The 27,118-nt window shown below is 39.2% G+C and overlaps 3 protein-coding genes across 4 annotated transcripts; 1 reads left to right on the top strand and 2 right to left on the bottom strand.

Annotated features, from left to right (window-relative positions):
- Positions 1 to 351: 351 nt before the first annotated feature.
- LOC145487057 (COMM domain-containing protein 3-like) lies at positions 352 to 12,450 on the bottom strand. Its single transcript, XM_081465765.1, has 8 exons — positions 12,235 to 12,450; positions 8,555 to 8,666; positions 7,427 to 7,490; positions 7,026 to 7,060; positions 4,430 to 4,490; positions 3,758 to 3,814; positions 3,278 to 3,337; positions 352 to 2,569 (listed from the first exon to the last, which is right to left on the bottom strand). Exons 1-8 carry the CDS (start codon positions 12,371 to 12,373, stop codon positions 2,510 to 2,512), a joined length of 588 nt encoding a protein of 195 aa, XP_081321891.1. The 5' UTR covers positions 12,374 to 12,450; the 3' UTR covers positions 352 to 2,509.
- Positions 12,451 to 12,523: 73 nt separating this feature from the next.
- Positions 12,524 to 19,344, top strand: LOC145487133 (uncharacterized). The gene is made up of 3 exons (XM_081465860.1): positions 12,524 to 12,656; positions 15,707 to 15,817; positions 17,440 to 19,344. The coding sequence occupies exons 1-3, from the start codon at positions 12,591 to 12,593 to the stop codon at positions 17,602 to 17,604; spliced, it is 342 nt and encodes a 113-aa protein (XP_081321986.1). The 5' UTR covers positions 12,524 to 12,590; the 3' UTR covers positions 17,605 to 19,344.
- Positions 19,345 to 19,429: 85 nt separating this feature from the next.
- On the bottom strand, positions 19,430 to 27,070 carry LOC145487090 (uncharacterized). Of its 2 annotated transcripts, XM_081465813.1 has the most exons (5): positions 26,641 to 27,070; positions 24,099 to 24,385; positions 22,605 to 23,375; positions 21,438 to 22,088; positions 19,430 to 20,257 (listed from the first exon to the last, which is right to left on the bottom strand). In XM_081465813.1, exons 2-5 carry the CDS (start codon positions 24,361 to 24,363, stop codon positions 19,707 to 19,709), a joined length of 2,238 nt encoding a protein of 745 aa, XP_081321939.1. In that variant the 5' UTR covers positions 24,364 to 24,385; positions 26,641 to 27,070; the 3' UTR covers positions 19,430 to 19,706. The 2 variants fall into 2 exon arrangements, with proteins under 2 accessions (XP_081321939.1, XP_081321938.1); XM_081465812.1 differs by having other exon boundaries at positions 24,099 to 27,070.
- Positions 27,071 to 27,118: the final 48 nt, after the last annotated feature.

Below are 27,118 nucleotides of genomic sequence, written 5' to 3'. Positions count from 1 at the left end.
GAAGTTGAATTTTCCATCAGTGACTGCGATGCTGTGCGGTGCATTTTACGGCAAACATAATCCACGATTTAACTGTCATTTCCTCGATGAAGATACAAAAAAAGAAATTAAAAGAGAATGTGAGCATGCAGTTCTGTATTTGCTGCTTTGTTTGTTTGTTTTCTGTTCCAAGATCCGATCTGTTCATAGGCTACTGGAAACACCAGAAAGTTGATCAGGACAAGAATGTCAATGCAATTTTACAGTTTACAACTCTTCAAAAGCGTTATTAACATGATACATTTCTTAGCTCTTGTTTTCTGACTAGCATGACGAACTGGATGTATGAACTAACAAATTCACAAGTTATAATTAGTTTCTCGGCACACTGTAAGACAATTAAAGTAAAAGGCTAGATGATCCTGGAAAATTTCAGTATTTTTAAAAGCCGTCCTCAGCTTCACTATCGTGGTTGAATAAACAAAAACACATAAAAAATAGAAAAAAAAAAAAAACAAAAAAAACAAAAAACAAAACAAAACAAGGCAAAACAACAACAACTACTACTATTACAACTACAACAACAATAAAACAATACTTCAACACAGCAGCTCAGCAACACGTCACCGGGTCTCCGGCCCGGGTTATTCAAAAATCTTCGATTGAAACATTTTTTTTTTTTTTTTTGCGAGATTTTAGTTAGTACTCTGGGAGTAGTAGTGGCCAAGTAACGGCCAGGATGCTGCACTCGGATCGGGTGAAGTGGTATGGGTAAAAGCCCTGGCCAGTATGTTTGCGTTGCGTTCTTGAGCAAGACACTTTACTCGCAGTGTCTCTTTCCACCTAGGAGTGTAATTTAAGACCGGGGGGGGGGGGAAGGTGGGGGGCACATAATCCTGCGATGGACTAACCTGGTCGCTTCATTCTAGTGAAACCGGTATCAGCTCTGGCTGAAAGGGCCATTTGGCTGACGCAGAATTTACCATGTAAAGTATAAAGTTAACCACATGTTGTGCAAATATTTGCAATGATTACCTCTCCAAATTCTTGTAACTGGAGGAAGTTAATACATGTGGTACAGTATTTGTGTTGTACAATGTAAAAAGGCGTGCACCAAAAAGCCCCTTTAGTAGTCAAATCTGTGAGTGTTTGTAGCCGGGCAATGGCAGTCAGTGTTTTCCTCTCGTAGTCAGTATGAGTGTGCTCCAGCTGTATGACACACCAGCACAACACAGACTTAAGCAATATACTGGAAAGTTCCTCAAAACATAAGGATAGAAAATATAGGCAGATCATAGGTTATGTTAGATTTGGCTTTATCGTGCTTGAAACAACCTGGGCTGAACCATGCTACCGAAAAAAAAGTGGAAAGGGCTAAATAAAAAAAGAACCAGTGTTAACAGGTTGAGTACGGCTAACAGGTTGTACCTGATAGTGTTTGGGAATATGAGAACGACTTGAAGACAAAGGGCGGCCATGCACTTATTATAGGAAGCGTGTAGTTGTATTTTAGCGAACCGGTCTTGTTATACACAAATGACTGGTTAATCTTACAGAGATACCATTGAATAATGAGAGATTTATTTACCAACTTTTTCTTTACCGAAAACCAAACTTTTAAAATGCGCTTTACGTTACCGCCTCTCCCCCATCCCCTCCCCCCCGCCCGCGAACAAAGAACTAACCGTATTAACAAACGTTTCCTGAAAATAGTAAAGACGGAGAAGGATTTTTGTACCCGTTTCGTGCATTATTTGTACTCCATGCAATTAAGTAGAAATGGAAAAGGCCTTAATTCAAAACATTTATCTCGGCTTATTATTTTAAGCCTATAGCTTGACACAAATCTATGAAGTCATCATGAAACAAGCAGGTTAGTGAAATGCCGATTTTATTATCCCAAGCAATGTTTTGATTCCTTGCCTAAAACGTCAGAAGACATTTTCCCTCGATGTTTCGAAACTGCTTATTTATCGAACCAATTTCCCGTTCCCCGAAAAATCGGGAATCCACTATACTGCAGAAATCCTCTGTCTCAACGTACAAAACTGAATCGTTTAGACACTAATCAAGAGCTTTCAACAAACAAAACCTTCCCAAGATTAGAGGTGTCTAGCTACACAGCTGGTTGTTTGCCTCCGTAAAACAGTGGTTTCAGGAAGGGAATGGACGAAAGTTTTTGCAAAGCTTGTCACAGAGGCTCACAAAAGCAAAATTCAAGAGCAGCGTTCAAGGAAACGTTTGCATCAAGGATGTTCTTTTTAATGGTTCTTGTGTAAATTAATTTGCGGCCGAAAATCAGATAAAATGGGTTTGGTGAGAAGAACGGAATGAAATCAAGGCGTCGTTTGAGTTATAAGAGTCTTTCATCGCAGCATCGCATTTTTTGTTGCGTCAATGTGCTGTTAAATGTCCCTATGAACTGCCACACGATAATTCTTAAAATCTGCAGAAAAACCTACTAAATCTACAGTGTTATAAAAATATATTGGCATCGTTTTGTATTTTCACTGGATTCCAGTTATAACTTTCAGTTACTAGCAGTCTTCTCTATACTCTTGCACGCGTCCTTCAGCTTTCCAACCAGATCCTGCAAGAGAAATATACCCAACTTTCAGTGTTACCGTGGACCCAAGTAATTCAAGAGACAGCTAGGTTCTTTCACCCCACCACTGCTCCCTCCCAATTAACCCCCAGCCCCCAACCCCGGAGATAAACCCTTGGTTTCTCGGACAGCAGCCCTTTATTAGTTCTTCAGGGTACCCAGAGAAGAGATCGCCTAGCCTTATATGCCTGTGTAGATAACCAGTACCGGAGTATCGTGAAAGACCACATGGTTCTTTTGCGAAAATTCTCGACCAGAGTTAAGACAAAAACGTTCCAGGTGAGCATTTCCTCACTCTCATCGACTCGGTAAACGAGCTGAGAAGCGAACGAGAGAGACTGGACATGCCCTACCTGTCGTGGGAGCAAATCTCCTCGTTGTCTGTCACGAAAATATGAACAGCTTAGGGACGGATCATTATTTTTTGGAGGGAGGGGCTCCAGGGGGGCTGGGTAATTTTCTGGAGCATGAAATTTTTTTTTGTTATAGTTAAAGTTGTGCATGATTTTCTTGGCAATAGCTTGTGCAATAATTTTTAAAAAAAATCAAACACAGGACCTGAATGGTAGAAAGCACTTGCTCGATTTTTTTTTCCCATGGCTCCCCTTGCACGATTTTTTTTCAGCAGTTTTTGCTGTGCAGGAATTTTTTTTGAAAATTGCCCAAACTATCCAGAAGGAATGCTTATTTTACCTGTAACTGCTCCATCGAGCAAGAAAATTGCACATCTTTTCCCTGTTTCTTTCCAGGTTCCTAAATTAAAATATAAGCACAAAAGGTTATTGACAAATAATTTCTCCCTACAACATTAATACACTGCCAAGAAGGCAAGTGATGAGAAGACATTAAATCATCGCGTACAGGAAATTCTTTTCAACCCAGAACTACCATTAGTTAGGAGAAATGGATAATAAATTGGGTAAAATACATGTAGCTAAAATTTTAACCTTTGGGAAATTGATTGAATTTCTCTTGCGCCATACTGTGTCGTTAAATTTTGAAATGATTTCAATTATTGCTTTCCAACAATCCCTCAGTCTTCAAATGCCCCATCCGTATTCAGGTGAAAACAAGGACTCTTTTATTAGTTTTAATTTAGAAAACACATAGCTGAGTAGAAGTGAGTGTTATAATTCTGATTTTTAACGAACACTGAACTACAGCACTACATACCTCGGTTTTTAGAGTGATAAGGTAGGTAGGTTTGTTCACTTTGTCCATTTGATTATTCTATAAAATAAACAATGAGGCATAAGTAGATGAACTGATCAATTAAATGACAGACAAACAGACAGACAGACAGACAGACAGACAGACAGACAAATTGATTGACTGACTGATTGTCTGCCAGGCTGATGGACTGACATAAATGAATAGTACATGTGTTTTTAGTTAGGTCCACTCGAGTCAGTTTAGGTTCTCAAATGTACAATGTAGTTTAGAGCTGATTTGAGAGTGTAGGGTTAGTGTTTCAATATTGTTAGGGTCATCTGAGATCATCTTGCCTTGTAACACTCTCTTTTCAGCAGGCTTTGGTTTTTGTGTGTTTTGACTTATTTATCCCAAGTGCTGGTGATTTATGTATGGCTCTGAGGCCAAAGAATACAACACTTCAATAGGCCATTTCCGAATTAACTTTATCCTCTTTCTCAAAGCGAGTCTTGGTGCTAATCCTTTCATATGAAAATGAGATTTCATTCAGATGCAAATTATACTCGTTTTCATGTGAATGGTTGTGCACCAGGCCTTACTTTGATAGAGAAGCTTAGGGCAACTCAGAAATGGGTATTGCACTTCATTTATCGTTTCTTACTTGTAAGGGCTAAATATTTTGTCCCTGTTTACCTTAATATAATAATCCAGTCTCCAATCCACATCAACAACATGAGGAAATGAACTGCCAGTCCTAAAAATGTACGAAAGGCTAAGGACTTGAAAATACTTGTTATGGCTTAAGATGAAATCTGACAGAAAATTGAGCATTTTCATTTTTAAGTGGACAAAAATCTGGTACCAGAATAATTTTAAGTATTTTACAGTCCTTTTTACATTTTCTTAAGGCTAAAGATATAAATAATTGCCTGAAATAACACCGAAAACAATTTCCCATGGGAACGAGAGAAAATAAATTTGAAAGTTCAGAGAAATTGTGCAAATGCAGGTAAAAATACGGTAATTTAATCATCAGTTTCATTTCACCAGTACTTTCAGGTCTTTCATACGAAGTTCAACATTTGTTTTCGACATTTGGTGTTGCTAGAAATGATTTTTTTGAGAAGATATTTGAAAGAGTCCTACAGAAGTTTGCAATACGATGTAAATAATCTTGGTACTAGGTTTTTGTCCACTTGTTACTCAAATTTCTGGTGGATTCTGTCTTAATATGTTTCGATCCAGACTCTACACTATCCATGCTGTGAAAGCCTACAAATGTAAATAACAACAAGTGAACTTCTTAATATATGTGTACAAGTGCTTGTACAATATTAATTAGATCTGTCTGGTAAATGCAAATACTGTTATTATGTATAATTTCAGAGCTGAACAAAGAGTTTCCAGCAATCTGATTGGTTGAATGATTCCTTATATGACATTGTATTCACTGCGCCAAGCGGTGAATATAACATTTTTGAGGCCTGGTTACTAAGCTCACCATCTTTGCCATCTCGGCAAGTAAACATGGCGGACAGTTGCTGAATGAATTTTTCATTTATTCAGAAGAAATCACTCCAAGTCCAGGATATTTGAAAGGATGGACAATTTTCAAAACGACTGCTGTCACCCTTGGACCAAAAACAGCATTAAAACAAAGGTACTGGATGAATTTATTTTTCGTAGTGTTTTGATTGTTTGTTTTACTGCAGAACCCGATGTGTAAACTGATCCACAACTGATGTCCATGTAAGCTTATTATAAAAACTATGGCTGCATATGTGTATGCAAAAGAACAATTGCATCTGTGTTTTTATGTTTTAATCCGTTATTTTGTAGTCCTTGATTATTCACATCTGAAAATTATGCTGAAACAATTAATTTTCACCTCAGGCTCAGTGAACATTGGTGAATATTCACCTTGACTTCATCTCGAGTGGTGAATATACATGTATTCACTGATGTTCACTTTTCCTTCAGCAAAAAATTGTTACCCGGTAATAATTAATGGACTAATCTTCTTTAACATTATTAAAAGTTAAAAAGCAATCAAACTTTCCTGCCAAAACAAATTGGCAGACTCATTAATATGTAATAAATTGTCATGTGATTTTATACCTTGTTTCAAACCTCTTCTCATTAAATGGCAATGCAGAGCATATTCAAATCAATGCCTAAATTTTACAGTGTGACTACTTGAACCAAGCCACTTGGAAAAGAGTTAACCAATCAGAACATTACTTAAGAACAGAGGATATAGCTACACGTATCTTTTTCTTAAATAAACCAATAACATTAAAGAATAGGAACAAACAACAAAATTGAAAACCCAGCAAAGTGCGAAGTGTTGCGACCATCTCAGGAAACTTTGCTATTTGTCGATAGGTTAGTTTCAATCCTAAATTTTTGAATGCTTTTCAAAAGTTTCAGTTTAGTGGACACAAAATTATTTTTCAAGCTAGAGGTTTTGAGTGAAATTCATAATTGAATGGAAATTCGCCATCAAGGACTGAATCTGTCAAGTCTATATAACACAGAAGAGTCTATGGTATTCACATATTCATATGAAGCAACCCCTTACTCGCATCCACGAAAAAAAACAGCATTCCATAGCTCTCAGTTTAAGTTCTGATTGGTTAGTTTTGTATTAGGTGGCTCGCGCGGTTCAAGTAGTCACAGTGTTTTGGCTTTGATGTGACTGTTTGAAAATAATGACAGTTTGAAAAACAAGCTAACTATTTTTTACAGGAAAGTGAAACTAATCAACAACATTTTTATGCATGCTTTTCTTCACCACCAACATTTTATGACCTACTCAAAGCATAGGAAAATGCCTCAACGACAAGTGTCAGAGTTTGTCCAAACGATATTATGATAGCAGTGGCGGATCTAGGGAAGGGGCCCAAGGGGCCCATGAGCCCCCCTTACTTTGGGTAAAAAAGAAAATCGTGAAAAAAAGCTGGCAGGGAAGCAAAAAGAAAAAAAAGAGACCTGGGCTCCCCCCTTAGCTTAAGGTCTGGATCTTCCACTGGACAGGGTTGAGAAAAGCAAGTTAGTGGCAAAAACAATAGGCAAAAGTAAAGTCTACATAGGCTCAAGTGTCCAATAGGTGCCACAAAAGATTATCCCAGTTTCCAAAGCAAGGAGCCTCTGTACAAGGAGTATAATTTCTAAAACTCCCTGGATGGCTTCATCAAGATGATGCCAAACCTTTTGCAGAGCTGCAAAGTAGATGTCTCACTGGATTACATACAGTAGTATATTGGGAAGATAAAACAAATGGGCATACCTTGCTAGGAGTGCTTCCAAATCGGGTTTGCAATCCTACAACAAAAGAAGGAAATAACATGTACAACTACTGATTGCCATACCATATTTTCTTTGATTCGAAGTTTACTCCACAATGTCCAGGAGTAATTTAGTAATGTCCGTAACTACATGTACATGTAGTACAGGCAGTTCTGAATCAGGGGTGAGATCTTGTAATATTGCTATATACAGGGTACAATAAGAAGTTGTGCTGAATATATTGCTAAGTAATTGACACAAAATTCAGCAAATATTGTATCTTTCACAACTTGCTCAATTATATTATCAGAAAAAAAGTTTGGCGAACTCAGTTAATGTTACTTGCCAGATTAGCAATAAATTTTGTAAAGTTATTGTGCAACTTACTACTACTGTACATACCAGAAAATGCTTTGTGAAATACTCTATTCTGTCACTGCCCCATTTGCAGTCTTCAAGCACAGAACTGCAATGAAAGACACTGCTGTATTACTGAGGAAAACAACTGTAGAGAAATACTTGCCTTTAGTTAATTAATTTTAGTCTGGCGGGTGTTCATCCCTTCCATATGGATTATTTTAATCTTTATGATGGAATTCACAGTTTTGCTTAAGATTAGATTCTCTATCAGACTGTTGCGTTGAAATGACACACAGTTCAGTCTATTTGTTATGACATGCCATTGGCTTTAGGCTGGTCTCCAAAACAAAGAATTACTAAAGTAAACTTGAAACTGAAGTAAATTTGCATCTCCCAAAGGATGGAGTTAGCATCCCCCCCCCCCCCCAGGCCCTCCCCCCTCCAAAAAAAAAATTTAGACTACAACAACACCTTCCATAAGGGAGAGGAGTTGGGGGAAGAAGTCGCACTGATATTTTCTTGAACAGTACAATGCTATCAGTACATGCTCCATGGAATTTTTCACCCAAATCTCAGATATCTGTTTTTTCTTAGAAGATGGTAACTAAGTGCATCAATTGAGAAGCAGATTATTTTTAATTACTGTTCTCTGGTAGGTACAAAAAAGGTAAAGTCTGCATACAAGCCAAGTAGCCCTTCAGGCTGGTACTTATCTCCAGTTTCTGTATCATGAAGCGACTAGGAGAAATTCTACTTCCCCTTTATACTGTACATGTACCTGGATGAAGAGAGGCACTAAAATTGTAAAGTGTCTGGTGCAAGAACACCACACCATGTCCCCCACCAGGACTTGATCCTAGACCGCTCAATCCGGAGACAAGTACTCTAACCACGAGGCCACCGTGTCTCCACTCTTCTCTGACTCTCTGATAAATGTTTTTTCATTATAGTAACAGTGCTTTCAATAAGCTTTGTGGTACATGTAGGTGGACTGACCCTGGTACAGCATCCATCAGAAAGCATCACAGATGCCCAATTTTTGAAACTGCTAAATGAATGTTATATTTGGGGATTTACATGTACAACTTATAGAATATCTGCCAGAGCTCCTGACCAGCAGGGGCCAGGTCTTATCAAAAGCATTGTTCAGTGTTATTAAGGGGCGTTTACCTTACACCGGATGAGTCGCAATCCACCTTGACAGCCTCCAGTATCATTGTTACTAAGCCAGCATATGCCTGCTTTAAGGTTGCAGCTTCAACACTAGTAATATCTTCATCATCTGCATAATGTAAATAAGAACTATGTATCTTGAATGCAATAATGGTTTAACAAACTTAACAATTATTATGCAATTAGTTCAGAGTTAGAGTTGTAAGGGTATATAACACTTTCATCCAGATAACTCCATGTGTACAGTAGTTAGACACTTATGCCAAGTCTCCCACATACAGACCAAATCTCCCAGTCTCCCGTAAAATCTCTCACACAAAATGAACGAAAGCCAATAACATACATTTTTCAGACATACATGTATTTTGGCTGATTTTGCTGTTTTGGGAGAACAATTTTGGATGTTTGATGCATTTTTATGGTCTAATTGGCAGAGCTCTCATGTACATGTACTTTGAACAACATGTTTTTAAGGTCAAATAAGGGTAAAATTGATGGTCTCCCAGATTTTGAATTTTCTAGGTTGTAAATCACTACCCATGCTTAATGTATACCATCTATTTGATAGCATTGCTCATCATTTAGACAACCAGAGAACTACCAAGTTGAACTCTTGAATAAAATAAAATTTTCTAGATAAATGCACTGACTATGTCGATAAAAGCTCTTCTCCAGATTGAGGCATAGAATGCCTCAAGGTTTTCTCACTTGTATAATGTCTCACTCATGCAGACATTATACAAGTGAGAAAACTTGACAAGTTTCTGCAAGGGTAACCAGGGAAATTTACAAGCCAAAGGGTCTTGGATAATTATGATGTCCCTTTCGCTACTATTTGCTATTTGCAGTCATGCAAATTCCTATGGAATCCCTACAACTGGAGCCTAATGCAAATTCTAGAATTCAGAGCTACAATAAATTCCAACATACATGTAGTTAGCTTTTTCTATCCCAGATTTAAAAGGGGCCGTAACCCATAACACTTGCTATGGCTGAGTATGTTTGATGCAGTCTGTGGTCTACTGTCTGTAGTCTACAGTCTGTAGTCTGAAGTCTGCAGTCTGCAGATATTATTACCATCTCAGTTCTAAACTAGCCCTGTCTGGTCCTCTTTCCACCAAAAATTAAAGTATCATTATTTTTTGAAAATTGTTAGACAAACCTCGCATTTCATTACTACTGCCAAATGTGCGCGGTAATCAAATTTTTGAGCACAGTTCAGACAATGACACAGTGCTTGGCAGTAGTCGGACGCTAGGAGGAGCCGCTGAACATTTGATTGACGGTAGCGAAAAACACATTCGTCGGTTGAGCTTTGAATTTTAGAGTCCTGCCATGTTATTGAAAGGCACAATAATTGCAAGCAACTGAACTGAACTAGAATTAATCATTTCCATGAGTAGCTTACCTATCTGCATGTCAACCTCGTTCCCAGGGTCTCTCATCTTACCACCCCCTGGAGCAAGCGAAGAGAGACCCTGGTTGGGTCTGGTCACGTGCCACTTTGACAATTGAGAACATCAGGGAGGGGTCCCCTGTAATCAGCAGTTTGTCGCGTTGAGCTTTGTCGCATGCTGTGACCACCACATTACCCGCGGCGTTTATCAATACTTAGCTTTCAGGCTGAAATTTCGAATAATATCTGTTCCAATGTTTACCTAAAGGTTAAGCAAGGCTGTCTCGAGGCAATTTAGTGGTCGTGATTTTCAGTGTTGCCATTTTACCCACTGGATTTATGGAAAGTCAGTCATATTTCAACTGTGGACGTTGAGCAGCACAATTTCATCCCGTAGTAATTGTTGTTTCTCCTTTGAATGCACTCGATCAACTTGATGCAAAAAACATAAGAACGTCTCTAGGAAAACGTATAGCTTTCTCAAAGTAAAGCTACGACAGTCTCTGAAGAAAAGCTGGACCAAAGATAAATATGATATTCGTGCAACACACTATGCTTGCAAACAGTTCTAATCAAATAGCCAGGCCGGCATCACCTGCGGCGTCACAATATAGAATGCAAGTAAGCAATATGTTCACAGAATATTTTAATCTTTGTCCCTGGAGAGCCAATACTTAGAGCCTCAAAACATATCTTGCAATAGAAACGAACCTAAACAAAGTATAAGCATGGCATGGCAAATTACAGAGGTATCAAACTCTGAGAAGCGACGTGCAGTTAACAGCGGAAACCATGCAGACCTACGACCTCTAAAAATATGCTGTAACATAATCAAACGACTCCGCTCTACAGTCTTATAATTTCCATTTCTTCTAATAACACGGCACAAAAAATGCCCCTCAGAAACATGCTTGAAGCAAAGAAAGGTCAAGAGATCGAGAATTAAATGAAAATGTGCACAATTCTCTCGAACCGTTGGCGTCACGTACACTAATTTATTAACGACACAATAAAAATTATATTTTTCTTTTTCTAGCCTCGTTTCGTTCGAAGATAAATCCATTTTATCAGCAACGACGGCGAAATGCATACCACAACGAGTTTGTTGTATTTATGTCCTTCGCGCTCGGCAAAGTTCGAGGCGCCGACGGCGCGGTGAAACTTCAATAAATCTTTTCACTCTTTCGCTCCTTTCGAAGTGACTTTGGCTTTCAGTGATCATTTAAAAGGCCCTGAATTCTCTAAAATTATTTAATTGCCGGTAACAAGACCTACACTTCATTCTGAGGTAAAGATGAGTCAAACATCTTCCATACACAGCCTCGGCTGCGGTGTGTAATTCTCCATTCACCTTCGTGAGGAGATTTTTACAACATGTAACATTCTTCACTGAACCATACAACCATCAGCGACTTGCATTTCCATTATCAGACGATGGATAAGTTTTTCTTGGCGTTTGCAGAATATTACCATCGTACATTGCTGCAGAACATCATGTCGTTCTTGGTTTACTTTGGTGACAACACTTCCCGAACTCCCATAGGCTAAGTATAGACAAAATTCCTACTAGGCCGCCCATCCCTTCAATAATTTAATTGTCATCTCCCAGATTCTGGGAGACACGTGACCAGACCCAACCAGGGTCTCTCTTCGCTCGCTCCAGGGGGCGGTAAGATGAGAGACTCTGGGAACGAGGTTGTTTGCATGTCAGTCCAATGCAATGTTTAGTCTTTGAACAAAATGCTGTTGTTGTTGTTGTTGTTACATGTATATTTACAACTGTCTAATTCTGCCAATCAAAACTACAAAGTGTAGGATTGGAACACAAAATTTTTCTCAAAAAAACAAACAATGCAGTTACAAATTTCCTTTTGCATTGTGTAGTACAGTACATCCACCTGGTCCAGACAGAGGAGAGTGTGTACAGGATTGCCCTTTTGTTTACATGCAAACAGCACAATTGCAAGTTCAAAACAGGGAATGGAAGAGTACACTGGAAATTCTTTGAACTTCAGCAAACATGCAAGAGAAGACGTTCAACCCTGAATTTTTCGTTACACAGAACGATGATTACTTCCGCGATCGTCTTTAAAAACCTTAATTCTTACAGAAAGATACCAATCAACCCAACTGGACTACTCTTAGCTACCACGGAGCGCATTTTGTCCAGGCGATCACGCACTGCTCATCACAGTGTCCAAGAGACGAAAAAAATCATCAAATAATTTAAGCATGAAAATAACCACTGTTGAAATATAACTGGAATAATCGAGCTACTCACTTTTAAGCGCATCCTCGCTCTTTGTCTTCAATAAAATGTCCATCGTAATTTGAACCAAATTCCGAAAGCTGCGATCCCCAACCCGGGCGGAATCACCGCAAAGGTTGAGTCCCTCGGTTGCCACACTGTTCAGTTCCATTTTAACAACAAACTTTCTCTTTTAAGAGCTTTTAACGGGAGCTACATTTGCTTTTCTACTTTACTCCGCCATGTTGAAATTTGAAGAAACTTGAAATTTACACTACTAATGGGTTACTCTGCTGACCAGATTTGTAAAAGGTCGTGCGGCTCAGTTGACTTTACCAGTGACCTTCTTCAGCAACAGCGATTGCTAAGTAGACTGTATTTTTACTGCTATGGCGTTATTCTTTAGAAATGCAAGACTGCTTCGTAACCAGCGTCTCTGTCTACAAGTGCAGCAGGTAAGGGACACATATTGAGAGTCACTGAAGTTCTCCCCTGTTTGAAGAACATTAGGTTCTCCCCCTGTATGTCCTGTATGGGGGAAAGTATTGCATAACCGCCTAGCTTACTAGGAACCTTACAATTTGTGAAAAATAATCCTTTATTAAGTCATTGTTGTTATTTGTCTTAGTTTTCCAGAGTAGTTCCTTTAGGCATCCTCCACATTTCTTTTTGAATCCTGATCTACCAACCTTATAAAGAATAGAGGTTTAAAATTAAACTTATAATGACTAGATAAGAAGATATGAAACTTATGATGGGAAGAAATCTTATGATGGGAAGAAATCTGCATGTGGTGTTAATCACTTAATGACATCCTTCCATGGCCGGATCTGGAGTTAAGTTAATGTATGTACATGTACATGTTCTCTGTTTAGCCTGATTCTGTATCTCGTTCTTCTGTCCAGTTATTATGTCTGGTTAACAACTGTCCTGGTACTGGAAGCCTTTTCATGAATACAAAGAGTTGTCTGTAATTTAATTTTATTCTTATTTAGCACCCAATCAAACCATAGCCTATTAACTCTCATGGCCAAGTAATTTCCAGACAGGGACTGGGATTACAGTAAATCATTTAGGTCCAAGCCAGTAGGGTCACTGTGTTGTGTCCTTTCTTTGCCCACTTGGGTACCGGGGAACTTAATCCTGGGAGGTGACCTTGTGATGGACTAGCATCCCATCCAGGGGGGAAGTGGTTCAAATACTCCTAGTCGCTTCATGCTATAGAAACCAGGATAAGCTCTAGCCTGGTTGGCTAGTCTTGTTTGTCGAGAAATGTTTTTATTTGAACCTGGTATTACATGAGGAGATTGAACTAGCCTGGGATAGACAACAGTTAGCTCAAAAAATGGATTAATTTAGGCATCATCGATTTTGGTGATGTTTGATCGGCAATTTACATGTAGTAACCAAACTATTACCTCTGCTATCCTATTGTTGCTTTTCATCATAACCTTTCAGGAAATAAAATCAAGATTCTGGGATGTGGGATGATTGATATATAAACAGCCTCACCAAAAATTAGGTTTCTGCAGTTTTTCATTTGCGTTTTTCAAAGAAGTGTTTCATCCAAATTTATAGAGCTTTGTATGGAGATGCCATATTGGTGCCCCACAAATATGGCAGCCGTAAAGTAACAGAAACATCTGTCATTGAGGGGTTTTTTTTGGTTTATTTTATTGCAAAATTTAATTTTTTTTTTCTCCTTCACTGAGTTTTGCTATTGAAATGAAAAGTTAGTACAGTGAATCCTATATTAAGTGGACACCCTTGGGACTCTTGTTAGTGTCAGCTTAATACAGGGTGTCTGCTCTAAGCAGGTTCTAATGTGTTGTACAATAACAGTTAGTTATCAACCTTGATGTAACACAGTGTAACAGAGTGTAAGATCAAAGAATGCTCATAGCACAAAGTCCAGTCAGTCATTGCGTCAATCTGGAATAATCACTTAGCTTTAAAACAACATCGCTGAACAATGTTAAGGGAGTGTCAGCTTAACCTTTAGAGATAAAATGCCTTTGAAGTGTCTGCTTATTGCAGGTTTTGTACAACAAAATGGCTTAATATTGGTGTCTTAGTCCGCTTAACAGAGGTGTCCGCTTAATGCAGGTGTATCTTACAGTAAATGTGGGAAGAAAATTTAGGGACTCAAGCTGGTGTCAGTTTAATAGAATTATAGAGGGTGTCAGCTGAATATGGGGTCCTCTTAATACAGGTTTCGCTGTACTCTAGAGCTCCAACATGTTGAAATGAATACTTCTTCTAGTGCAAGAATTGTTCAGTTAGCAGAAACTTGAGCGATAACTGAGCATCTTTTGACCTATGTGACAGTCTTATCAGGTTGCCATTTAAGGTCATGCAACGCAAAAGCTTGGAAATTCAAACATGTTCTATTACAAAATGAAAATTCCTGTCGAGCTAAAACATCGTAAAATACATCTGTAGTTCCCAAAGAGTCATATCTGATGAAACTATAACCTCCCAAGGAAAGGTAATTTTTAATTTTGGAATATGACTACATCACATGAAAACCAAGATTTAAATGTACATGTACTTACTACAACTACAAAACATTTTGGCAGGGATGTAATCTAATTACTTTTTAGCAGTTACGTTTGCCCACAAATTAAAACATTTCTAGCTTGTTAAAATGTCTAGAGTAGATTGTAAACCTCTTGTAGAAAAAGTTTCGTTTTCAATATGCTCTATCTCTGAATAAGGATGGTAACGCCCCTCCTCCCCCCCCCCCCAATTTTTTTTTTTGCCTTAATTTTATGAATGTAGGAAGGTTTTGGATGTGAGTGCTCCCCCCTATTCCTGTAGAATATGTGGTTCCAGAAAATATTCATACCCACCTCAAGGGGGGTTGTTGGAAATTGTTAGGGGGAGGGATGCCTCAAAACCCAAAATTTCTAAAGGAAAGTACAGTATAAACAAAACCTGGAATTTCCAGAGGGATGGGTGGTTCAAAGCCAAAAAAACACCCTTTGTGGATATTTTCTGGAACAAGCCAAAACACTATCTAGAACTTCATTCTTTTTTGATGACCCCCTCTGTATTACCCACACTCCATTACCTCTTTCTAAAAGAGTGCCCCAAGGCAAACTAGAATATTAGGGTGCAATTGACTTGAAGTAGACGCACATTTTGGCACAGAAGCTCCCAGAAAATTTCTATTAGTTTCTGTTGCCAATTCTGGGGAGATGTTCCATTCAGCAAATAAAGTATCCTGCATCCAGTTGTTTTAATATCATGTGAAGTACGTCCCACACTATGTTCAATAATCATTAACGCTAACAAGTCTCTTCAAAAAAATTGTTGTGCAGAAGTTACATTTTCCCCTTATTAGGTTTACAAGGTAATTTATCAAATGGAGGTTGATAAGGGAAATTGAAATTGTGATGGCTATCATGGCAGTTAATTATGTTACTTATTATGTATCATACATTTATTAAGTTGTTGATTGTTGTGGTTTGTTGTAATGATTTGTTCTACATTGCTCATTTAGGTGTTTCGTTATTGTGATGTTGCAGTGATAGCAGCAAAGCAGCCTTTCCAAGTAGAACTCATAGAGGGAAAGAAATATTATTGGTGCAAATGTGGACTAAGTAAGAAACAGGTAAATAACTGCAGACTTTTATACCTTCATCTTCACACCCATAAGTTAAATACTATTGGTATTGCCTGAGTCATTGTTCACTCAGTGGGCCGATAGATTTCCCATGTTTAACTGGTCACTTTATATTTTTACCTCATATGCTACCAATCTCACAATCTGATTGGCTAATTTGCCATTGTTGATAAGAGTCCACAACATTTTGACCACTGTGATGATGCATATCATTGTCGATAAGAGTGCAGACAATGCTAAACCATGTTCAATTTGTTAAATTGATGTGTAGTTCCAGTGCAGCTGTTTCTATAGTTGCATACACCTTAACTCCTCAAAGCATCTTGTGGGTGGAACTTGGAGATAAATTCTGTCTGCTGTGGCTTTTTCAGTGTCTTCGGTTTGAAGTGGTTGAGACGCATATTAAGTCTTTGATACACCTTAGATGGGATGCTAGTCTGTGGAAACACAGGTTGTGTGCTTAGTTGCACTATCAATTTGTTGGTGCCCATTTAAACTCCTTTGTGGAGGCATGTTGTCATCATGACTAGTATGCTTGCCTCTGGATTAAGCAGTCCGGGTTCAAGCCTTGGCCAGGGACATTGCTTTGTGTTTTTTGGCAAGACACCTCGCTATTACAGTGCCTCTCTCCACCCAGTTGTACAAATTGGTACTGGCAAATTAAATGCTGCAGGTAACCCTGTGATGGACTAGCATTCCATCCAATACTCCTAGTTGCTTCATGCTACAGAAACCAGAGATACATGTACATGTTACAAGTGTTGGCTTGATGGGCCAGTTGGCTTGTATGCTCAACTTTACCTTACCGTTACCATTTATTATTATACATCTTGGTGGAGACAAGACACTAGTAGAGTCAAAAGCCCTGCCCTAGAACACAATACAGTGACATTGGCTAGCACTTCAACCATGTCTGTTTTAGTTAACCAGACTAAAAAATTGAGAATGAATGATGATTGCACCTGAATTCGCCCTCTGTGCACCACCAGTATTTTCTGCCGAGCCATAAGATGTCTCACTTGTTTGACCAACATGCAAGATGCTTGATGTAAATGTACCTTTGTGAGTAGTTGATTAAAAATGATATAGAATGAGGATATGATACAGCTTTAAAACAAATACTGAATAGGAAGAGAGGTAGGCAGAGGTCCAGGGGGGTGTGATTGTTTGCTGCAAGAGGGGAAAGGCATGCTTTTGTGGAAAATGTTTCCTAGTTTGACTATAAAACTTCAAATTCCTGCATGATATTCATATTCATCACTTATTTTAACTAAGAGGAAACCGAGACAAGCATACATACATACATACATACACGCATGTACATACATTTATGGTTTATTTGATAATTAAAAGCAGGTTGAGGAATTGGCAAGACGTTAAGTCCTGATGTGGACCTGCGCTATCTAAAATGATTAATTAATAAAGACCTAGATAATAAATTGAAAATGGGTAAATAGATAATGATAATTGAAATAATCACTTTCAGTTCTTGTGATATCTGGAGAGATAACCCTGAAAAAGAACGTGATGGTTTTTTTTTTTTTTTTTTTTTTTTTTTTTTTTTTTTTTTTCACTCTTTAAGTACGGTCTTTTTATTTTGTTTCCCCCAGCCATTCTGTGATGGACGCCACAAGGTCACCACTATCAAGCCCGTCCGATTTGAAGCCGAGCAAAGCAGCTCCGAGATATTCCTGTGTGGCTGTAAACAGACCGGGTCAGCGCCATTTTGTGACGGCACTCATGCCACTGAAAAAGTGCAGTCAGCAAATTTATGATCTGAATTAAAAAATTAGAGTTCATCCCGCCTAAAACCCTGGTCCATGAAGTTTTCTTTCTTTAGAAAACCTCTTGAACCAGGGTACCTGCTTATCTGAAATGCACGGAATGTCAGCCGAGCGAAGTTGTAAAACAAAGTGAGGTACATGTGTACCAGTGAATGTTCCATGTCGAGACAACAGTAAGAATGACAAGTGTTCAGTTGTCTTTGTCGGTGTGGCAGCTTGAATCGATGTATTCCCGATTGTGTACGGTACTTTCTGATTGTTAAAATAAAGCAAGGGCTAAAACCTCCTTAGAAGTTACTGTGAAGATTTGAAAAGAAAAGAAAAAAAAAACCTCACCTATTCCCACCACTCCACCCCTCTCTAGTGAGACGTGTATTTTCCTGCTTTACAATGAGACGGTGTTGGTTGATACCTTGTTGATGAATGGGTGCTGACTGTTGCTAGCCTGTTTGTGGTGCGGAAAACGCGTTCCACGTCGCGTGGTAAATGTGGTGTAAGTTCAATTTTAAACATTGTAGAACGTTAGTTATAGCCTCCCCACCCCCCCCCCCCTCCCCCACCCTTGTCAGGGAATGATGGCTGGACAGGAGCCCGTGTCATGGGTTCCTGTACACTACGAGTAGTCCATCTTTCGCTTAGTCCGTCGAGCGAGACCGTTAATGGGCGCGTGAAATCCTGGAGGCGAGATGTACTTCTCTCCTCCAGGAGTTTGGGCGGCTATTTTTTTCTCGCGGTTTACTTTCGCGTCACGCGCGACGGACTAAGCGAAAGAAGGGCTACTCGTAGTCCAGCGCCCCGGTGACGGGATTTTCTCTTTCGGGGGATGTGGGGAGAGGGTACACGTGGGTCCTGATTTCGCTACCGTGAGGAGGGATAAGAAATTTTCGGACCTTCAAGCGTTAAAGGTTTGAGCAAAAACTGATCTACCCGCCAAAAGTCATCTATTTAGGGATACTCAAAGCCTTTATGGAACACTCTAAATTGAATCAATGTTAACGAAAAGGAAAGGCTTGGCTATATTTGAACAATCCTCTATATGCAAACTGATCTTCAACTCCAAATAAATAGTGGACTGAAATCATGGAACAGCAAAACGGATATTTCTTTAAGCCGATCGAGATCAAAACTGAGCTTAAGATATATGGTTGTTACAACTTTTATTCTACCAAACCAACAGTGACAAATTTAGCAAAATTTTAACAAAATCGCGCGTGGTCAATCTTCTGCAATTATTTTTGTTTCCTATGCAGCTGTGATTTCATTTTCAATTGATTGCTAATTTTCATTTTCTTTTTAAGTTTGCAGTTTATAATTTAAGCAACACGCCAGAATCATTAATAAAAGCTATTGTGACTAAGCCCCTCGTCTGTAATAAAAGAAACAAAAATGGACTGATTGGAAAGAAAAACCGGGTAAATTGCTTACCTCAAGAGCACTCCGTAGAGATCAATACCAGACAAAGATACTGAATCGCCCAGAAGAATTCTTGCCCGTCTGAAAAATCCTAAAATACCGGTACCGAAACGCTCCCAGGTCCCCATCGTCTGACGAGGTCGCGGTGTAATATGAACTCTATGTCCAGGTTTTTTTTAAACTTTGCCAAAAGTTGCGTCTTATCATGCTTAGTAAAATTTGATAATATAAATAAATTTAACCTAACCGTTTTTGAATTATAAGACCCTGAAGCTTCATTTAAGGATGTTTTTAGCGAGTCATACTGTTGCTATGGTAACCTATTGTGTCACGAAAATGATAACAACGTGTTCACCAACGATTGGGCAGTTTTTTGAAATCATGATTGTAGCATCAAGTGATAAAGAGTGGTTATAACGACCCATCAAAATCTGGGCAAGATAGGTGAAAACTTTTATTCTATCAGTCCAACGGTAAAAAAAAATAGCAAAATGTCAACAAAATCATGCTTGTTGGCTATGTAGCTGTGATTTAACCTACAATTGATTACTATTTTGGCCTTTTTAAGTTTGCAGTTAATAATTTAAGCTAACACTTAAGAATCACTAAAGTTATTGTGACTGAGCACCTCGTTCATTATGAGAGAAACAGAGAATGGAGTAAAGGGAAGCTAACACAGGTCAACTGCTTAGTTCAATGAGCACTCCGTAAAGTTCAATACCAGAGAGAAAGATACTGAATCGTCCAGATGAATTCTTTCCCGTCTGAAAAATCCTAAAATACCGAAACGCTCCCAGGTCCCCATCGACTGACCAGGTCGCGGTGTAATATGGGAAAGGTTCTTTAAGCCCGCGATCATTCTCGTGCTTTTTCAGAAGTTTCCAACTGCGGCCATCAAACGACCCTTCGAGGCGCCAGTTACGAATAATTGACATGCCGTTGTCCCGTCCATGTCGTAAAGTGTAATGGGTTAAAAACAAGGCGTACTTTTCGCTCAAATCTACACACCACCACGATCTATCTTCGTCCTTTGTGCCACTTAAAGTACCGCCTCTGCGATTGTCAAGCAGGTCATTGGCCACGCCTTGCTCGTCAGAGGATCGCGTGGCAATTATCCTTGTCGGGGAGGCACTGTTGCTACCGGGATTTACCCAGAGGGTGGTACCGAAATTTGTTCCCAGGGCATAGATGACACCGTGTCTGTCGAAGTCCTTTCTGTAGTTTAAAACACCTGTGTCAATTGAAGAAATAAATCATGTCAATTCAATGGTTTGAATTTTACCCCGCAAACGGAATAACCCTAGGGCATATTTTGTCAAAATCCCTTGCTTTTCCTTTCCTGAACTTATTTTCAGTAGGCCATTTCCGAATTGCCTTTTGCCTCTGCGTCAAAACTAGTCTTCGCGCGAGCCATTCACATGGAGATGTACTCCGCCCACAGATTCATTTTCATGCAAATCAAACTGGTTTTCTTATGAAAAGTTTTGCACGAAGACTCGTTCTGGAAAAGAGGCGCAAGGTAACTCAGGAAAGGCCTATCAGGGAGGTTAAATATCGCAGGAATCTCTAAGGACTGTCAACTCTCAAATCATTTAAAAACGCAAGCGGTGATACCTTCTACTGAATCGCCTAATAAATAATCGCGTGTGATTCCTGATCTTTTCGAGTCCACGCGCGTGACCCGTGTGCTCTCCGTCTCCTTGTGCATTATTTACAATTTCTTGTTCGTTCTTTGCGTGATTAGAACTCAGCGAGCGGGATGAACTAAATCCTGCGGTGTGATTGGCTACTCGAGAGATATTTTACGGCATTGTTGCCCGCTCGGGATTAGCTGATCTATCCTTCAAGAAAATGGTGTTCTGTATGTGTACCAAATAGTACAGCGTTATTGACAAGGCTTGTTCGGTCAAGATGGCTGTATATTGGCCTCGTTCTTTCATTGTGTTTAAGGATATCGACTGTGTCTCGATCCATAAATGCGCGATTTGCATGATGGCGACATTTGACTACAACTACCACAATCCTTCACTTTTTCTGTTTCCTATACTAATCAAGGCAATTGCTATTTGAATCCTACTGGGAATTCAAAATTCAAATAATAAAGAAAAAAACGAAAGGAATTCTGCTAGTTGTAGTCAAAGGACGACAACGTGCAACTCTGCTATTGGAAGAAGGGGGTCGAGACCAATGTCAAGGATGTAGGTGTGGTCTAAATGACAACTGACAATTTTGTCAAGATTTTAACCGTCAGCTGAGAAACGACGCGCTTTGTACATATCTGAGACTAAAAATTGACTGAAATATCATCTTGTAACTGAGATTCTATCAACCCCACCCAGTCCCTAAATTTCCAGCCATGTTGTTAACCTCTTGCTCAGTCAATAATAACTCATATACAGTATGAAACTTACGTCCTGTCATGCTCCTCAGTCGTTGGATTTCTTCTCTCAACAAGTCGCACTTGCAACGCTCCGCGAAGTCCTTGCGAAGTCTCTCCATGTCTTCGCATTTTTTGTGCTCTTGGCTACAAAGTTCATTCTTTAGCTTATCCAGTTCTTTCAAAGCGTCTGTCTTAGCTTTAACCTCAGTCTCTAGTTCCTCCTTCGTCTCCTTCAATTTCTTCTTTTCCCGTGCTAAATTTTTTTTCACCTTAGCAAAATCTTCTTGAATTTTCTCCTGTTGTGATTTTTCTTTCTTTAATTGCGCCATTATCTTTTGGTTTTCCGACTTCAGTTTATTAATCTGATCGTTCAATTCGTCGTTTTGCCCGTGTAACGTTTTCATTTCCGACTCTCGTTGTCCATTCACGTCACGCAACATCTTTTGCAACTCCTTTTCAAAATCTCGTGACAAGTTTTCGTGTTCTTCTCGCATACTTTGTATTTCCTTTTGAAGGTTTTTTTCCTCTCTTAATTGGTCCGATCTGAGCTCTTTTATTTCTTTGTTTAACTTGGAAACTTCGTCCTCTAATTTCTCTTTCTCTCCTTTGTAGAAATCTTTCTCCTTTGTTAACAAGTTATTCTCTTCTTCCAGTGCTTCACATCGCGGACACCCTTGATTTTCTAAAAAAAACAAAAAGCAAATCATTAGGTAAAATCCAGAAAACTTGAATTTCTCATGGACTCTCAGGGCATCTGCGCCAGCATATGCCAGAGGTTGATCGATTTAGAGGTACTCGGTCAAAAGGGAACGAGGAAGCTATAATTTTCTTGCTCCCGACCAAAAAGTACAAAGGCCTGAAACAATTTTGGGGCTATCACGTCCTTTTCCTTGTCATCAAAACAGGGGCGCTCTGACTGAACCGGAGATCCCATGAGATGATAGAGCATGAGGAAGAGTGGTCCTGGCCGTCCAAAAAAAACAGCTAAAAGTTTTAGAAGCGAGGTAACTTCGAGCGCTGCAAAGTGGAGCCTCACATTTCCCGTTAAAATGCATGTAAATTTGTTGTTTTTCACTGTTCTATGCCCCCAAACATGTGGCGCTCTCTTTTAGGACTTGACTTTCGAGTCGTTAATCTCCTTCCCTAACTCCCACTTTCCAACAACACCCTTAAACACACATGTTCGTTTGTCGCTTACCTTCAAACTCCAAGTGTATTGGTTCTCCTGGTGATGTCGCTCTATAATGCAAACTGGCGCTTCGTTGTCTTTCCAAACTCGCCAGAGTGTCCTCGAGCTGTCTCTCTAAGTGCTCGTACTTTTCTTTCAATTCCTCGTGTTCTTTCGTTACTCTCGCCAAATCTTTCCTAGTTTCATCCAACAGTTCAGCTGAAAAGGAGTCACTGCTCTTTTGTATCCGAGGTTTTATCTCCAAATCCTCATCCTTGATAAAAGGAATATCAGTAGACAGTACATTCGGGATTTTTTCAACCATTTCGTGTTCCCCATGTCGTGAAATGAAGCCCACCGCATCACGGTTAACTCTTTCGTTCAAAACATTGTTTCTGTAGTTTGACAACTTTGTCACGAGTTCTTTGTTCTCTTGAGAGACCTTTTCGTAACTTTCCTTAAAGCTACGTAACTTCTCGTCCATTTGATCGCACATTTTTCTCAACCGTGCTGTTTCCTCTGTGAAGACAAGTTTGTCGCTTCGTTCGGTTGACAGTTCCTCCTCCAGTCGGTTGATCATGGTTTCTAGCTCTTCAACCCTCAGCTGCATATTTTGCTTGTCTTCCTCGCCCTTTGCCATTAGAGTTTCATGGAGGCTTTTTAGTTCTTCAAGTTCTTTACGCGTCTTTTTGTGTTTCTGTTGCTCTTTTTCTAAACTTGTTCTCATAAGATCAACTTCCTCTCCAAGCCTTGCACTGTGTGTTCGAGCACGATTTAGTTCCGTCTTAATCTCTTCCATTTCTTAAAGAGAAGTAATCAAAAAAGTTTCACCGCTTATCCACTATAGATTTACAAAGAGGATGATTATTTTTTCTAATATCTACCTGTCAATTTTACATCGCTTTTATTTTCATTCTGGCTGAGACACATCAAGCTACAAGCTTGTTAGTGAGTAACAGTTTGGGTCACGTGATTGGTCAAGACCATTCACGTGCATAGCCATCTAATTTATACTGGATGATTTCATCAAGTGATTTTTAAATGGACAACAGCAATGCTAGAGAAACTCGTTCGTTGTATTATCTGTTCACGTGCAAAAGACCAATAGAAATCAGTGAATTTTTCCCTGACCAATCACCTGCACGTGCGAACGTTGTTTGAAATCTATGCAAATTTAGTAACTCTCGGCTGACATTGAAAGGGATGCAATTTTGGGTTAACCTTGATTTTGACGCCCCTCAAAATATTTGATCGCACTTCACAGGGAAAAGGTAGCACTGCATCAAAATTCGGCCTCACTCTGTACTTGACAGGCATTAGCAGCGAGATCGTGTAGCATACGTTAAAAGTATACAACGCTCTCGATAGAAGATCAATTCAAACAATCGTTTGTGACGTGTCCATGTTGATCTCAGGTTGAATGACGTTAATGAGAAGATAGCTGAAAAAAACTATAGAGCTCTACAAATCGATTTACTGGAAAAACGGATTTTACTATCCCAAGACTATTGTACCATTGTATACCTGATTCTTGAACCAATGGAGCAGCCAAAAATGGCTGAACTTCCTGCAATGCCTTCACGAAGTCATCAAAGGCTGTAGGCCCTCTCCTCGGTAGGATGTCTAACAGTTTGTCAATCCTGTCCTCTCTCGTAGCTTTCACCTTTACTTCCTGTTCATCCGTGACGTCCAACACGTTGACCAAATACGGTAGAAGCTTCATCGGTTCCAGGTCCCTCCTAAGCGTCGACCAATGGCGGCGAAGGATATCCCTGTGCCTGTCATTCATCTTGTTTCAATTCAGTACCAGTCTATTTATGGCCAAAGAAAAGAGTCACAAAGCCTCCAAATAATTGAAACATATATATGGTTTTGTAGTTATTGTTATTATTGTTGCTGTCGGTTAAACAATTGTTGCACGTTCCTTTTTTATTACATTCCACATTACCTTTCAGTGCTAGGCCGGTTTTCTACTTAAACATTTTCACCATAAAACGGCGCTTCATTCCCCTCGATTAGTCTCTATTAGACCTTTTAGGGCCTGTTTACAAGGAGAGAGGGTTACCTTAGCAAGCAGGTTACCCGAGCACTCACACATTTCCTCTTTTTTTCTTCGTCGGGTTTACTAGGCAGCCAGGGATACCCGGGTAGGCGGGTTACCCTATCCGCGTGGTAGGATTACCCTGGCAGGCGGGTTACCTTTTTCCCTTGTAAACACTCCAGGTAGGGAGAAACATAGAAACATAATAATGGTATATGTCCAAGCGCGAACTAGTCTTCAAACTTAATTTTGTGGCCTTAATTTGTTTAATCAGGTATACCGCGGGACTTTGAAAAAGCTGGATGAAAGCTTAGTCTGCAACGTAGACTTTCTCAAAGTCCGTTTCCGGTGTTTTGTTAATCGAGCTTTCTCAACTTCTTTCTATTTTTGCAATCCTTTAATTTTTATCCTTTTTATTCCGCAAATTTGTTTGTTTGTTCATGTTTGTGTTTATTTTGCACCAAAAATGTTCTGTTACCCCCTCGTAAAAACAACGACGCTGACAAAACTTAACACTGATCGAGCTAGAGTTAGTATGGTGAGGGACCAAAGCTTGAGCGACACGAAAGATTATTTCTATACTTTTGAAGCAGGCAAAGTTCCTGCTCGGTTGGCTTAAAAGAAGATCAACGATCTTGTGCGCTTTGCCAGTTATAAGAGTGTCGACTTTGTAAGACTTTTAATTTTCTATGTCAGAGAGTAAACGTCTTCTCTCTATTGTTTGACATTTTGCAAACGAGAAACCCAAAAGGAAATCGCTTTTAATTTGCTATTCTCTCCAGACAGCACTAGAATGAAAGATACATTGTTCAAACTCACAATTAGGTTTTTAATTTTCCTGAACAGCAAATTGAGGTAGAAATAACGAAAAAATAATAATAACACCTTGTTCTTTTCAATTCCTGATCTCAGGACCTGACAGACAAATTGTTTCCAACCGGATGTTTGTGCTGGTAATATGACATAAATGTTTCCTCTTTTTATCACCGCAAATGTATTCGGCAACTTCCGTATTAAAAACTATATTATTGACCTCCGTGTCCAATTTGCAGTCAGGGCGGCCAAGAAACATGAATAAAATTCATTTCAGGTTTGCTTCGGTAACTCAAAGACTTCATATAAATTTTCAGTAGGGGCTTTCCCTTGATTATCATAACAACTAATATTGACCTATAAAAAACCAGTTTATTTCGATCATTTCACTTAGACAAAGTTCTCGTACAGTCGGTGAAGAGAGCAAAGACATATTAAAAACAGGACAATAAAATTTGCACAAGAATGGTTTTCTTTCACCGCTCGGCTGAAAGTCTGTTCAATGGCCTTTTTTTATTCTCAGTCTTTAGAAAAAGATTGCAAACCTCAGCGAAATGAACACTTTTTTCAAATCTTTAATGCCCGCCTTTGATTATTTGAAGACTCAGCAACTTTTGATGAATTTAACTTCATCTGTAAGTCGATCAAGCCAAACTATGAAATCGCTTAAAGTTCTGTTAACTTAATCTTGTTATAAATAACTTGATTTTACACAGAATTATGCTCTCTCATCGCCCTGACTGATAAATAGTATTTATTGTTCGATAGAGGCACCAATCAAATGGTCAGAAACTGCAAATTTAGTCGTTTCTAAAGTGTTGTTTACTAGCAATAACGTTTACTGCTTGCCTAGTGCGTTACCACTGTGAAATGAAGCGTGCTGCTCATAAAAATGCAATGTTTACTATTACGAATATTGGTCAAATATTTCCCGCTGACAAGAGTAATTGCATATTGTATAACTTTGTTAGGTGCAAACAAGGTTGTCAAAACTCGCCGTGATGTGATTAAATATTTGAGTGGCGTGAATTGGCCCGGTCCGAATAAAAAAAAGCGCAGTTGTTGAGTAGCCGTAAAAAGTGCTTGTTGCTAAACGGATGATCACGCAAGACTGACTCCCAGACGCAAAGGATCAAGCTAGTCAACTTCGACAACAGATTTTAAAGAAACCTCAAACAATCTATACAAAAGATGAGACAATTTTCAACTTACTTTAAGGCTCCAACAAAGAATCGAAGAGTGGATTCCTCATCTGGTGAAAATGATTCGTGATAATATCCACGGCTTGACCTCAAGTGGACAGTCGGTTCTAAACGAGGACGAAGATGGGCCTTGAAGCCAGCTTTGTTTCCCAACAGACGTCTGCAAATGAATTTATATCTTGGATGGTAAACTATTTGCAAAGAAACTGCCCTGAGATGATGTAATAATAGCGCTAAAACACATCAGAGCAATGTAGTTTTGGAAGACAATTCACCATTCTTTGAAAAGTGTTTTCAAGACATTATAACCTTACCTATAGCGTATAATTACCAGGTGACGTAATGCGGTCTATTTACAAGCCAATCAAATGCTTTTCGTGTGTAATTAAGCTGTTGTCATGGTAATGGTTCCTGAGCAAATTGTCGAATAATATACGTCGATCGAGTGGGCGCTTGAGTGAAAAAAACGGGGAAAAAAAAAAAAACAA

Source organism: Orbicella franksi, chromosome 5, assembly GCF_964199315.1.
Source record: "Orbicella franksi chromosome 5, jaOrbFran1.1, whole genome shotgun sequence".
NCBI classification, from domain to species: Eukaryota; Metazoa; Cnidaria; class Anthozoa; order Scleractinia; family Merulinidae; genus Orbicella; species Orbicella franksi.
This window is presented reverse-complemented; position numbering and strand designations above follow the sequence as displayed.